At 44.4% G+C, this 13,756-nt stretch overlaps 1 protein-coding gene across 1 annotated transcript; it reads right to left on the minus strand.

The window, feature by feature from the left end:
* Positions 1–532: 532 nt before the first annotated feature.
* Positions 533–7,863, minus strand: mlh1 (mutL homolog 1, colon cancer, nonpolyposis type 2 (E. coli)). Its single transcript, XM_034551218.1, has 19 exons — positions 7,477–7,863; positions 7,099–7,189; positions 6,779–6,877; positions 6,608–6,681; positions 6,448–6,520; positions 6,278–6,369; positions 6,139–6,181; positions 5,885–5,973; positions 5,685–5,797; positions 5,505–5,598; positions 3,366–3,519; positions 2,907–3,232; positions 1,950–2,089; positions 1,652–1,760; positions 1,512–1,575; positions 1,255–1,419; positions 1,084–1,176; positions 883–993; positions 533–771 (listed from the first exon to the last, which is right to left on the minus strand). The coding sequence occupies exons 1-19, from the start codon at positions 7,581–7,583 to the stop codon at positions 616–618; spliced, it is 2,193 nt and encodes a 730-aa protein (XP_034407109.1). The 5' UTR covers positions 7,584–7,863; the 3' UTR covers positions 533–615.
* Between the last annotated feature and the right edge of the window lie 5,893 nt (positions 7,864–13,756).

A 13,756-nucleotide genomic window follows, 5' to 3' on the forward strand; every position in this document is an offset into this window, starting at 1 on the left:
TGTGAATGAGTCGTAACTTGTTTTGTTGCAGCTTGGAATCAGCCGAGGAAAAGATGGAGCCGGCTGTTTCATTAGGTGGTCACTTTCTTTTTTACTCTGGTTTTAGTTTAGACCATGTGACTAGAATAAAGAGACACACCGTTATTACTATAGCATAAGTCATGGAAATAAATTAGCTGGTTTCCTGCTTTCCATTTTCCATGCTTTTAGGTCTTTCAAACTTGTAATTGTCCGTAAGGTATTTGGAAACCTTAATGGCCACGTTAATTTACAAAGAGCTCGTGTTCCTCTAAACTGGACACATGTTTTAGACTGACGAGGAACACGTAGCTGGAATAAAAGTCAAACAAGTGTGCTGGCACATTTGGGGTTTCGTAATGGGACCCAATTCTAATTTTCCTGGCAGCATGTTCCAATTCTTCCTTTTAGAAAGCGCATGTGTAGCCTCGGCACATTTAAGTAAGTTTCCAGAACAGGGATTTCCTGTGGCACCATGTAATGTTGTTTTTCACTCAAAGACAAAACGCCTGAAGCCTCGTCTCATACAAAGTATTTATTTACAGAACAAATAGAGTATAAAAAAAAGAGTGGAGTTGGTTGGTTTGCTGATGGGATTTAGCACCTCTCGAATACTTTGTAGAGATCCGGTAAGTTGGCGATCTGCAGCACGGTGCCATCCTCACTGAAGGTCTTCGGAGGACTCAAGAGGGTCCGGAAGGCTTTGAAAAGGATGTGCTCGACTTGCCAACGCCACGAGTTTACCTCGGCATCCTGAAACGAGAATCGCAGAACATCTCACCGGTCAGTTCAGCTCTGTCATGAACGATATACGGTAAAAGGAAGTGAAACTACATCTCGCCCTAGCATCGTGTTCCTTCTCACCTGCTCCTCTCCCAGCTCGGCCTCTAAGATGTACTGCTTCCTGATGGAGTAGAACATGCCGCACTCCTTGCTCAAGCCTCTGAAGCACTCCTTTTCGTTGTCCCAGTTCACCTGCAAAACGGCAGCAAGCAGAAGCCTTCAGATACGCTCCGTGTTCCCAGAATGTTGTGATTAGTGAGGAGAGGACTACGAGAGGGTCACCTCAGTGGCCAGGCGCAAGATGAACATGGGGAGGCCCACCATGAGCGGCGTGTACTTGTCGAGCAGCAACGGCAGCCCGGTTAGATTTCCTTCCTACAATGCACAAAGCTCAGGTTTACAGCATGTGTAAAAACAACTGTTTTGGCAGTAAAAATCTACTGAGCAACTGACCTGGTCTATCTCCACGGAGAAATAGTCCTCCAGCATTTCGGTTTTCTTCTTCAGGAAGTCCACTATGTACTGAGCCAGGCCTTCTTTGGGACCATCCTCTTCTGTCCAGCCGCTCTCCTCAGAGTCCAGGGCCAACATGGCGAGGTCATAAAGTGGAGCCGGGGTCTAAATAAACATGATCAACCGTAAAAAAAGAATGTAATTCAAAATCCACGCAGCGTGCACACAAACCATTTCACAATCTCGACTTAACTCACAGACAGTCTTAGGACACCGAAGTTTCCAAAGTCATAGATGAGTATTTGGTGGAAGAGCTCCTGGCTGCAGCAGAAACAAAGCGGTGAGCGGTGAGCTGAAACAACATGAGGGCAGTGTGCGTGTTTCCTGTGGCTCTGACCTGAGCTTGGTGGTGTTGAGCAGGTACAGCTTGGTGTGATGCTGGATCAGGGTCCACTGAGGGTTCACGCAGCCCACAAACGAGTGGTTCTGCAGCATTTCTTGAAGCCCTGGAGCAAAACAATTCACATACTAGATTAGGCGATGAATATAAAATAACGAGAAGTTGCATAAAAGCAGTTATGGAGAGGAGTTGTGGCCTGGAGAAGAAAGTAAAATCACAGGGAAAATATAGAGTTGTGAAAAGGAAAGACGGGGGGATTTGTTTGCAAATTTAAATTCATTAACGTTTTGTTTACCTCTGTGTGTGTTCTCCGTGGTCTCAGCTCTGAGCTCTTTAATGCTGCTCAGTTTTATGACTCGTCTCTTGGGCATGGTTGCAGCCGTCAGGTCCTCGTCTACTTCCTCTGGCTGCTGCTGCTCTTTCCTGGGTCGCTTCCTGGCTCAAACACACACAAAGACATGTTTCTGCCCTGCCATAATAGAAGCAAGTACTCGACAAAGCTTCAGCTGAATGACTTTTTTCAGCCACATGGGGGCAGAGAAAATCCACCATATGTTGACTATAAACTTGCCATAGATAGACTATGTAGAACTCGCCGAAGAATTACAAAATCACACATCCTCTAGTGATAGGCGACATTAGCACTCATTTGGCCTTCTGATGAATATTACTCCAAAATGGACCCCCATTCTTTGCTGAGAGAAGTATCTGTCTCTCAGGCTGTTCTTCACCTCAACAGTTGGTGTTCACTGGATTCATCAAAACCTTTTTATAGAAAAACTGGATTATTGACAGTAGTGGGATTAAAAGACTAATTTGATTTGCCTTGACTAAAACAATAAGCTAAAAGAGGCTAAAAGAAAGCTTTGCAGGGTGATGATACTTTTGTGAGGTTTCATCGTTGTAACAAAAAAAAAAATACATATTGGTGGAGCTGTAAAAACAGCCACTGGCTACTATAATGTCAGCAACAGGTAAAAACGATCGGCCCGGAGGAAGATGACGTCACTCATGAGTGATGACACACCTTTACTATTGCCTGCTTCCTGCCGTCTTGCTCAACTCATCTGCCGCCGGTCAATGTTCAGATTTGCTGACGATCCAGGATTAATCACACATCAAGACGTGTCCGGCCCCGATCCGGATTAATCATGATGCTATACAGACTTTAGACTTTAATCCTCCGCTGAACACACCCAATATTGGTAAACCCAGCGTAGCACTAACATGATTCTTTTCTCTTTCTTTTCACCTCTGAGCGCTGTTAGCATCGTCTTCGTTGCCCTTTGACCCCTCCGCTTCCTGCTCGGCAAAGGCCCTGAGCATGTCCGCATCATCCGCCTCCATCTCTTTGGTGGCAGGCCAGGCGGCTTCGGGCACGGCCACCCTGCTGCTGGGACCGGCTGGTTCTGGGTCAGGCGGAGGCTTCTCTTTCGGCTGGAGGAAGGCGTCCAGCTTCTGCGCGCGACAATCGGTCCTCACCATCTGATGTGCGTAGATCCGATCGCTGGACTCTGCCGCAGCGCTGGGGGTCTTGACCTCGCTGCCGCCGGCGACTGACAGCCCCGGCAGCAACGTCTGCACAAAAAAAACAACACAGTGGAAAAGTGACAGCAAATATTTTATCATAACAAAAGACAGAGGTCAGATCTAGGACTACGGTGACGACACCGGCATATCTACAGAGATGGTGTTCCGGTCATGAGCATACCTGAGTGAAGTACGTGCGTGAGGAGTTGGAGCCGAGGAGTTTGCTCTCGATGTGCTTCTGGACGCTCTCGATGACGCTGTCTTCGTGCAAGAAATGCACCTCATGTTTCGTGGGATGGACGTTGACGTCGACGTTCTGCGGAGCGATCTCCAAACTGGCGATTAGAAAGCAGTGGCAGTGGAATTAAGACTAGTAATAGAATGCATTGTAGATCCTTGAGAAAGTAGTCGCAAATCAGTTGTGCGACTTTCTACATCAGAATAGTTTATTTGAGGAGTTTCAGTCAGGATTTAGAAAACACCACAGCACAGAGACAGCACTGGTGAAAATTACAAATGACCTCCTAATTGCATCAGATAAAGGACTCATCTCCGTACTGGTATTATTAGACCTTAGTGCTGCGTTCGACACCATTGATCATGACATCCTATTACAGAGACTGGATCAGTCGATTGGCATTTCAGGTACCGCACTAAGTTGGTTTAAATCCTATTTATCAGATCGATCTCAATTTGTATTTGTAAACGATGAAGCCTCAATGACCACCAACGTTAATCACGGAGTTCCACAAGGTTCTGTGCTTGGACCAATTTTATTTACCTTATATATGCTTCCTTTGGGCAACATTATCAGGAAACACTGCATAAACTTTCCTTGCTATGCAGACGATACTCAATTATATCTATCGATCAAACCAGAGGAGACCAACCAGCTCGCTAAAATTCAAGAATGTCTTAAAGACATAAAAACATGGATGACCTGCAACTTCCTGATGTTAAACTCAGACAAAACTGAAGTTATTTTACTCAGCCCTGAACACCTCAGAGATCAATTATCTGGTGATGTGGTTTCTGTAGATGGCATTGCCCTGGCATCCAACACTACTGTAAAGAATCTCGGCGTTATCTTTGACCGAGACTTGTCCTTTAACTCCCACGTTAAGCAAATCTCAAGGACTGCATTTTTTCATCTACGTAACATTTCAAAAATCAGGCACATCTTGTCCCAAAAAGATGCAGAAAAGCTGGTTCACGCGTTTGTTACTTCCAGACTAGATTACTGCAACTCCTTATTATCAGGCTGCTCTAATAAGTCTCTTAAATCCCTCCAGTTGATCCAGAATGCTGCAGCTCGTGTACTCACAAAAACTAAGAAAAGAGATCACATTACTCCTGTATTAGCTGCTCTGCACTGGCTCCCTGTAAAATCAAGAATCACATTTAAAATTCTTCTCCTCACCTACAAAGTCTTGATTGGTGATGCACCATCATATCTTAAGGAGCTTGTAGTACCATATTGCCCCACTAGAGAGCTGCGCTCACTAAATGCGGGGCTACTTGTGGTTCCTAGAGTCCTAAAAAGTAGGATGGGAGCAAGAGCCTTCAGTTATCAAGCTCCTCTTTTATGGAACCAGCTTCCACTTTCAGTCCGGGAGGCAGACACAGTCACCTCATTTAAGACTAGACTTAAGACTTTCCTCTTTAATAGTGCTTATAGTTAGGGCTGAATCAGGTTTGCCCTGGTCGAGCCCCTTGATATGCTGCTATAGGCGTATAGGCTGCTGGGGGATGTTTTAGGATACACTGAGCACCTATCTCCTCTTCTCTCTCTCCTTATGGATGAATTTACATCTCTCCATTGCATCTTATTAACTCTGCTTCTTCCCCGGAGTCGTTGTGACTTCACGTCTCATAGGGTCCATTGGACCTGGCTGTGTCTGATGCCTGATGAGCCGGCCTCCCGCGTTGGCCCTGCTGATGCGCCCCGCCCCCCCTCCTCTCTACCTCCTTCTGTTTCATGGATTGGAGTTCCATTCATACATTGTCATATTCATGTAATGTGTTTATATAACTTTGTAAATGCTGTTCATTCTGTACACATGACATCTATTGCATCTGTCCATCCGGGGAGAGGGATCCTCCTCTGTTGCTCTCCTGAAGGTTTCTTCCCTTTTTTCCCTGTGAAAGGTTATTTTTGGGGAGTTTTTCCTGATCCGATGTGAGGTCCTGGGACAGGGATGTCGTATGTGTACAGTTTGTAAAGCCCTCTGAGGCAAATTTGTAATTTGTGATATTGGTCTATACAAAATAAACTGAATTGAATTGAATAGAAGAACAGACAAAACGCACGTTAAGTTACCTGAGGTATAGAAAAGGGTGCATGTTCTTGGGGAGGTATGCGGCGTAAACCGTCTCGATTGCTTTCTTCACAGCGCTCGACTCCACCAGACGATCTGAGACAATCACAGATCACAACCTTCATTTCACGGAGCACTAATAAGGTTGAATCATCTGCTCCAGTGAGCCACACCATACGCACGGTTGATGAAGAGCACCAGGATGCATTTCTTGACCGAGTAGTTTGCGTTCGAGATGTATCCATTCATCTTGTAGGCGAGCTTCTGATCTTCACAGCCAACTTGGATCAGCTCCCTGGGAACACACCACAGGGCGATAAGAGGTCACATAACGGCAGAGAGCATCAAAGCTTATTTTGTCTCTCTCTTTGTCGATTAATACCTGCTGACTGCATTTCCAAAAACTCCTCGGATATTATCGACCACAGATGCGTTGGGTAGAGTCCTCACATCTGCCACAGTCTCTCCTTGCTGGTAAAAAAGAAGGCCATGAATAAGTTTCTCCTTTTGAGGCAAAGACTAATTCTTCGCAGCCTAATCTACAATACAGAGATTATTTTTGTGGAGACAATCGTGGTCAACGGTCTACCCTCAGGAAACATTGAAAAAATGAACAAATAAGAAAGCACGTCTCACCTTTTTGACAGAAAAACTTTTCCCGGAATTGTGTATAGCGTACCTTCAAAAATAATGGGAAATTGCGAGTTACCCTAACACAATGACATTCATTAAAAAGGGGTCACAAGACGCAAGTAGTGAAGCCAAGATGACAGACCTGCTGACCACCTCTACAATCCTGGAGTACTCATCACTGGGGCTCTTTAAAGCTTTCCTCCTGGTGGTCACATTATAGAAGAGGTCCTCCACCTGCATACAGGGAGAGCAAACCGTTGTGGGTCTTCCATTAACTTAATTTGGTAAAAGTTGACACGCTCCACAACTCACAAGAATCTGTGTTCCCTGGTTGCCGGCACAAGGTTTGGGTGGGCCTTTTGGTTTGCCGTCGCTGTAGCCGGCTCTGCAGAGAATCACAAGAGCCCCGCCGCCCTGGTTACCTTCTATCCACTATGTGCATGTAATGCACGATTTACAAATGTTGGCATACCTGTAGGCGCACTTGGCATCGGCTGTTTTAGTCGTTATGGTCACATGAGCAATGTGGCTCACACTGGCAAGGGCCTGAGACAGAGAACAGAGAACAAATGTCACGTACTCCAACCAAAATGTAATGTCAACATGTAATAACCCGAAGTCTGCTGCTGCTCCAGAGCTCTACCTCGCCTCTGAATCCATAGGTTGCGATCGCTGAGAGGTCCTCAAAGGTCTGGAGTTTGCTGGTGGTGAACCTCTCGCAAACAATGTCCATGTCTTCTCTCTGCCTCAGAAATGGAACAGACGGCTTGATCAGAGAACATTACGGCGCAGTGACTCTTAGCCGTGGCAAAACAAAACAGTCATCTCAATTGGGGGGCAGAGAGGACCAGACTGCCCATTAGACTGGATGCTAAACATCTTCTGCCCAGGGCCCTTTCTAATAGTTATATCAGTTTCAATCTGAAGGACACTTTTACAACCCCGACCTCCCGGAGCACCCACCCTGATGCCTGTGCCGTTGTCCTGAATCTGGAGGAGCTTCAGCCCGCCGTCTTTTACCGTCACCTGGATGTTGGTGGACTTGGCATCCAAGCTGCAACATACAACGCAAGTTTGCTGTTAGACCACCATGCTGCATTTCGATTTGAAGTATCAGTTCGTATAGTCACGTGGCTGTTGCTACGACGTTACCGCACACTGTACGTTACCGGTGTTGACGTTCGGCTTTGCCACACACGTGATGCAGCTAAACAACAGTGTCTCCTGCCATATTGTCACCTTGTATTGGTCCCACTGCGGGTTATTTAAGCCCCCTAGTCAAATACCTAACACGCTATTAAACACGTTAATAACGTTATTAAACCCAACTGTGTCAGTTACCAGTTTTCAATCAGTTCCTTGACGGCGTTGGCAGGACGCTGGATAACCTCTCCTGCAGCTATCCGGTTGACAACAGTCTCGTCAAGCCTCCGGATAACTCCTGCCATGTTTACAGTGCTACTGGCTAAGATTCGGAGTAGTTTAACAGCAGAGAATAGCGGTGAAACAAAGTTAAATACGGATACAAAGGGGATATATTTAGGATTTAATGTAGCATCACAACGTGTACAAGAAACCGAGCACGGATAGGATCAAAGACGAGATTAAAAAAAAGACGAATTCTCACTCTCCCTCATAATGTCAGAGTACAGTGAAAGGTACCGTGCTTTCATAATAACGTGTCAAAAAAAGAGATGGATGTAATCACTTCACCGAAACAAAACAAAAGCCGACACTAACATTGTATGTAATGTGTGGCTGTTGATAAAACAATATTGTTTCAGCTACACTTTTCTGATAATCAAGTGATTCATCTTCTCAATTATACACAATCTTTGACGACACTGCGCGGGGATAGAGTGGCCGTCATTCGTTCAAAGTCTTCTTCTCTGGTAAAAGTTATGAAACATTTGAGCGTCGAAATATACACAGCGCCACGTAAGGGTCATTTTTATGCTGATTGTACAGTATTTGCTTTTTATTTACATTGAAAATAGAAGTAGGACATTTTTAGTAGGTGCTACTCTTGTGTTTCAAGAGCAAATCCTCCAAGTGGCCTTTTGTTAAAAAAAACCGCACAAACTAAAACTTAGAAAAAAGAAACAGACACAAACAACAAAAATTGTCATGCAATTTGTTTGCAGTAACTGACTACATTTCAAAGTAATATTACCCAAATCTATGATACCGTATATACCAAGGAATCTCTGTTTGTCTGTGTATCTCAAGAACCGCTCCTCTGATCTACTTTGTACTTAGTGGGCGACCCCATGGAGTGATTTGCAATGTGCACAGCCACGTATAATATGTATTTATTTTATAGCGTGCTAATGTTAAATGAATGCTGGATAACGTTACAACCAATGTTTTTGTGAGTCAACGCAAATGTCACATTGTGAACGTTTTTGCCCCTCTAACTTATAACTTTAGAGCTGGCTAATACCGCCACTGATTAAATCCTACTCTACTTTATAACCGTGGTTGGTATGTCAAAGCAAGCGACTAATAACTCTTAATGCTTATTAGTCTCTGCTTAGTGTATTTCACCAATGTTTCTGAGTGTGAGTAACCCCGAGCTGGGTGTATTTTTTCAGGACCAGATTTAGTAATTTGGGGCCCTAGGCAAACGCTGTTCGCTTTATTTTTCCCGCTTTTGTCCAACTGTGAATGCTGGTATTAGCAGTGGTAAAAGAAGTACTCCAAAACATCCTCAAGTTGAACTATGAACTATTATAGTAAAACCATTAATACCGCACAGTAAAAGTCCTGCATTATCAGCACAAGATACTTAAACTTACATAACCTCTGTTCAAGGTGGAGCTTTCCATTATAATGTGGTATAATTAATGGAGACCTGCTGACGACCTGTCCAGGGTGAACACAGCCTTCGCCCAATGTCAGCTGGGAGTGGCTCCAGCACCCCGCGACCCCAAATAAGATAAGAGATTTGGATAATGGAATGGAATCTTATTTCACCATTGAAGTTCATCCCTTTTTGATCTCTTTGGAGGCTACTGATGATACACTGATACACAGATATGTGGTGGGTCTCTAGCACGTCCAGCTCTGGAATGTACCGCTTTAAAGTGGCTACTTAGGCCATAATGTAAAGTAATCAATTAAAGTAAATTGTCTCCCTGGGGAAGGTATCTTTTGCTTGGTCTATAAAGGTCAAGGGTAAAAATCCACTACAGATCAACAATACTTAGCAATGTTTAACTTTATCTTTCAATTGTGAAATACTGAAGATTTTAGTATATACGCAATGAAAAGTCTAAATTCCAGGTCCACTAATCTATACACTAATCTTTACAGTATGTACAACATTCTCACCTAATCTGTTGTAGGTAAAGTGGATTCTCGCCCACCAGAACATTTAACCCATTATGGTCAGGTCAGGTATGGGGGCATGCGCCAAGGCAGCGCGTTGCTGCGTCCATCTTCCGACAGTACTCCCGGGGTCTCCGTATGGCCATCCTCCAGGCGGACACTCATCCCAGCCCCATCCCACCGAAGTAACGATCAACCTGACGAGGCACATGGGCGACCCCTAGGTCTCCTCCACCCAACAGGGTCTCTCAAAGAGAGATTCCTGTGGGCCGGGTCAACCTCAGGGAATCATGCCACATGCCCGTAGTGCCGCAGCTGGCGCTCTCGTATAATGCAGGTAACATACCTCATCCGATTATGGTAAATCTTATTATCTAAAGTATGAGTAGAAAAAAATGAATATAAAATGATATTTTCTTAAATGGCAGTTTAAGTTGCAAAACATGAAAAACTCCAGATATGTTTAACAGTTCAACAGTTCATTGTTTTTGCATGACCTTCCTCGGCACATAAGGGGTCACTGTAATCTTCAATGTTCGACTGTGCACATTGTGGGGCTGCTTTGTCTGCATTCCTTGCAGAGCCACCTTTCTGCGGGAATCAGCAGAACTGTGGTGGTGCAAAAATACAAATGTTTTCTGAGAGACTTTATAAGGAGGTTTTTTCTTTTCATGAAAACAAATCTAAGCTCTTCTTCGCCTCTGTGACCCTTATAGTAGCTGCCTAAACTATGTTGCTAGGCTGCTAAACGTTGGCCTCAGGGCGGATGACCTCAATTGAATGAAATGCTGTGAGTAGGCTGTCCGGGGAGTGGTGCTGTTTGCATGTCAGGACCAGTGAGATCGTCTCAATGCAGTCCAACCTGAACACACAAATACCTGTATGGAGAAAACATAGGGCAAACTGAGGGCAGGTGGTGAACAACATATCTTGGTTCAGTTTCTATATTTAAGAATATAGAATAAAACCGAAAAGAATATATATATGTATATATTTATATAGGTTATATAGGTATGTATATGGTTTGAAATACAGGGTGTTACTCTCGCAGTAACATCAAACTTCTGACCTATATGGATCCTACCATATTTCAGGGCTGCACCCTACCATATTTCAGGGCTGCATCTTTCAGTACACATATGGTAGGAACTGTCTTGTTTCTGTAATCTATACTACATTTTATACAAAAGTATAAGTCTATACCAGGCAGGCGTGACAGCTAACCTGGCACGGTTTAGTAGTTCAGTAGCTTTTTGTGCTGCATATGTGAGTCGTATAAATAGTTGGATAAACACAGGCCATGAAAGCCAAGAGCACAACCTGAAATGTCACCCGAGTATGAAAGTAACTCAGGTCGGAGCAGACAAACAAGTGGCATGTAATTAAAAAAATAAATCCATGTCAGTGACTTTGTACATGTCGCTGCATCCATTGATCTGCTCATTCGGCTCTGTGCAGCCTCTCCACGGGGCTCACCCTCAAAGACAGGAGTGACGTCCCCATGATGTCAAGCACATCTTCCTGCACAAACTATACGACCATTAGATCCAGATGTGTGCGTCGTTCATGTTCTCGTGTAAGCTGCCCCTCCTCTTTGGGCCGAGGGAAAACGTCAGCCATTGTGCTTTCTTTGCATCTGAGATGTATTGGGGGAGGATATGATGTCTATCCTGAGACATGGGTCCCTGATTTAATGCAGGACGTGTGCTGGTGCAGTACGATGTGCCGCAGGATATAATACAATAGAACTGGAAAGAATTGAGTTGCCTAAAAAATTGCTGCAAGGCAACACTGCAAAACATAACGAATGGTTGCTGTTCATTGCTCTTTGAAAGGCTGAAACTGTAAACAGTGTTTTTAATCACCTAGAGTCGGGGTGGGGTCAGCACTGGTTGTGTGTCTCACAGGTCAATAAAGGCCTCATTTTTCTTTTGCACCTGCTCTCCTTGTAGCATTTTTCTGACCTCTCTCACTGAAACTGGTGTGGCGACTGTTTCAAAGTGCAGCAGCTGCCACTCCTGTGGCGACCTCCCATACACAATGACAGGCACGGGGCACGCAAGCTGCTGTGATTTCAGGTGCAAACCAGCATGAAGTCATGCATGCATGCATGCACTGTTTGGAAGAAATGCTAAATGTGGCTGAAGAGGATTAAAAGAATTAATAACAACATTTTAAAACATCTTTCAGTACACATTTCTTGCTTACACTGCTCTCTTAACCACACAAACCCTGTCAACAAGCAAATCACAACTAAATCAGATGCAAATCTGCACCTGCTGCTCAGCGGTATGCCCTTTGTGTGGAGCGAGGTCAGCACCCAGTTGCTCAAATACAACTTAAAACCCACCCAAATGTAACTTTAGTTGACACAGGAACCATTCTGCGCCTCCATGCTGCTGTGTGTCTATACATTCAGGGCCTGTTGTTTCCACTGCTGGGGTTTGTGTCTAACCTGTGTGTTTGTGTCTCCTGGCTCAACACCCCACCGTCCTCCGACAAAGCTGTGCGGAGTGATCACTGCCATCGCACCCGATGACAGGGTCAGTGTGTCTTGGCGACACACATTGTGGGAATACAATCATCTGTGGAATTTATTATGGTCTCTCCAAGTGACGAATAAAGAGCAGCAATTTTATAATCTCAACCGAATCACTGGTAGACAGGTGTATTTACAGACAATGTATCATGGCCAGTCATCACCATCTACAAGTAAATAGCCCAGTCGTGGTGCGGTGACCTTTTAATTCCACCTTCATTCCATCATCTCTGTAGGCAAGCAACTTATCTCACCTCTTTGCGAACTGCCAAGACTTCCTGTTTGCTCCATCAAATGATGCAAATGGATTCTGCAGCTGCTGCTCTTCCTTTTCCCTTTTGTTTTCCCATCCCCTTCCTTCTCCTGTGACAATCTTCCTCCTCCTGCTCTCTCCTTATCAGCGCGACAGAGGCCTTGAGGCGTCGTCTAAACAAAAGATGAATACATACTTTCCGAGATAGACAAAAGAGAAGCGGTGGTACTGCAGAATAAAAAGTACCAAAGATACAAATAATTATATGTTTACAATTTGTACGTTGATAATCTGTAGATAGAGTCTAAATGCTGTGCTAAATCCTAATGTTGGCAGGCTAATGACTGTGTACCCCGAGAGCCATGCAAGCTAGCGGGGCTAAAGAAAACATTATTTTTTGCGACTTGTTTAGACATTCAAGAGCCCATATTAAAAAAGACTTGCCGTTACCTGTTAAAGCCCACCCTCAATTACAGTTGTGCTTTTCAGGTTCACCATCAAAGCATTAAGTGGTGAGCTATTGCTTTGACGCCATACAGTTATCGGCCGTTCATTCACCTAAAGCGGTGTGTTATGACCTCTGACCTCTTTACTGCAGATACATGGGCGCTTCATAGTTCTGTTTGGCTTTCAGTGGATGGCCAATGAGGCCCGAGTTTACATTGTAAACTGACCCCAGATGTGTATAAAACTTGGTCCAAAAGGCTTACACATTATGAACTTTAATCTCTTAATACTTTTAGTAAACAAGTCTCATTCCAGAAGGCCTCCATGTGGACACGGTTATCAGTGGCTGATGATCTAATCTACTCTGTTGTGTTCCTACTGCGTCTTTATTCACCTTCAACGGTAACTGGCTCATTTTGATGGAGATTGTGTTATCACATGAATCATAACAGTTACACTTTGTGTGTTTGAGTCATAGAAGGGGGTGGGGGTATATATTCCCTCTGGTATGTAGTGTGGCAACTATCCCTCATTGAACATTCATTTCGACATTTCTCTTCCGACTGCTCCTCTGTGTGTTTTGGGTGGTGTCCAAAGGAAACAATGAGGAACTGTCTTCAAGTCTTCACTTGAGCAGTCACTTTGCATCACTTCCTTTACTTCAGTCACGAGATTTTATCCTGCCAAGGCTATTTTTAAGTCAGAGAGCGGAGCAACCGTGAAAGGAAAATCACTTTATTTGGTCTGTTTATCTCTCTCTCTCCTTTCAGGGTTTCACCAAACATGTGCTACAGCGTCCTGTCCTGGTACTGACGGCCTCCCTCCAAATTCAAAGCACTGTCACTAAACCGCAGGTGATTTACATCACAGCCTGTCTGGTGAGGTAATGGAATGTCCAGTCTGTGGACAATATAGGAAATGGTACAAGAGAGATTGTTAATGAGCCATGCAGGGAAAGAATAGAATGAATGTTGGCCGGAGAAGCTTTCCCGGCCCCCTAGTGCAGCTCCTCTCTTTGGTTTATGTTACCAGACCTTCATAGTCTTTATAAC

The sequence above is a fragment of the Cyclopterus lumpus genome, chromosome 15, assembly GCF_009769545.1.
Source record: "Cyclopterus lumpus isolate fCycLum1 chromosome 15, fCycLum1.pri, whole genome shotgun sequence".
Classification (NCBI taxonomy): domain Eukaryota; kingdom Metazoa; phylum Chordata; class Actinopteri; order Perciformes; family Cyclopteridae; genus Cyclopterus; species Cyclopterus lumpus.

Bases quoted from the DNA above. Each gene is read 5' to 3' on its own strand.
- mlh1 (XM_034551218.1), bottom strand. From the start codon at position 7,583: ATGGCAGGAGTTATCCGGAGGCTTGACGAGACTGTTGTCAACCGGATA. The intron at 5,798-5,884 runs GTATTAATCGAC...GTGTGTTCCCAG, and splicing joins TTTGGAAATGCAGTCAGCAG to GGAGCTGATCCAAGTTGGCT. The intron at 1,576-1,651 runs GTCAGAGCCACA...TTTCTGCTGCAG, and splicing joins CTCAACACCACCAAGCTCAG to CCAGGAGCTCTTCCACCAAA.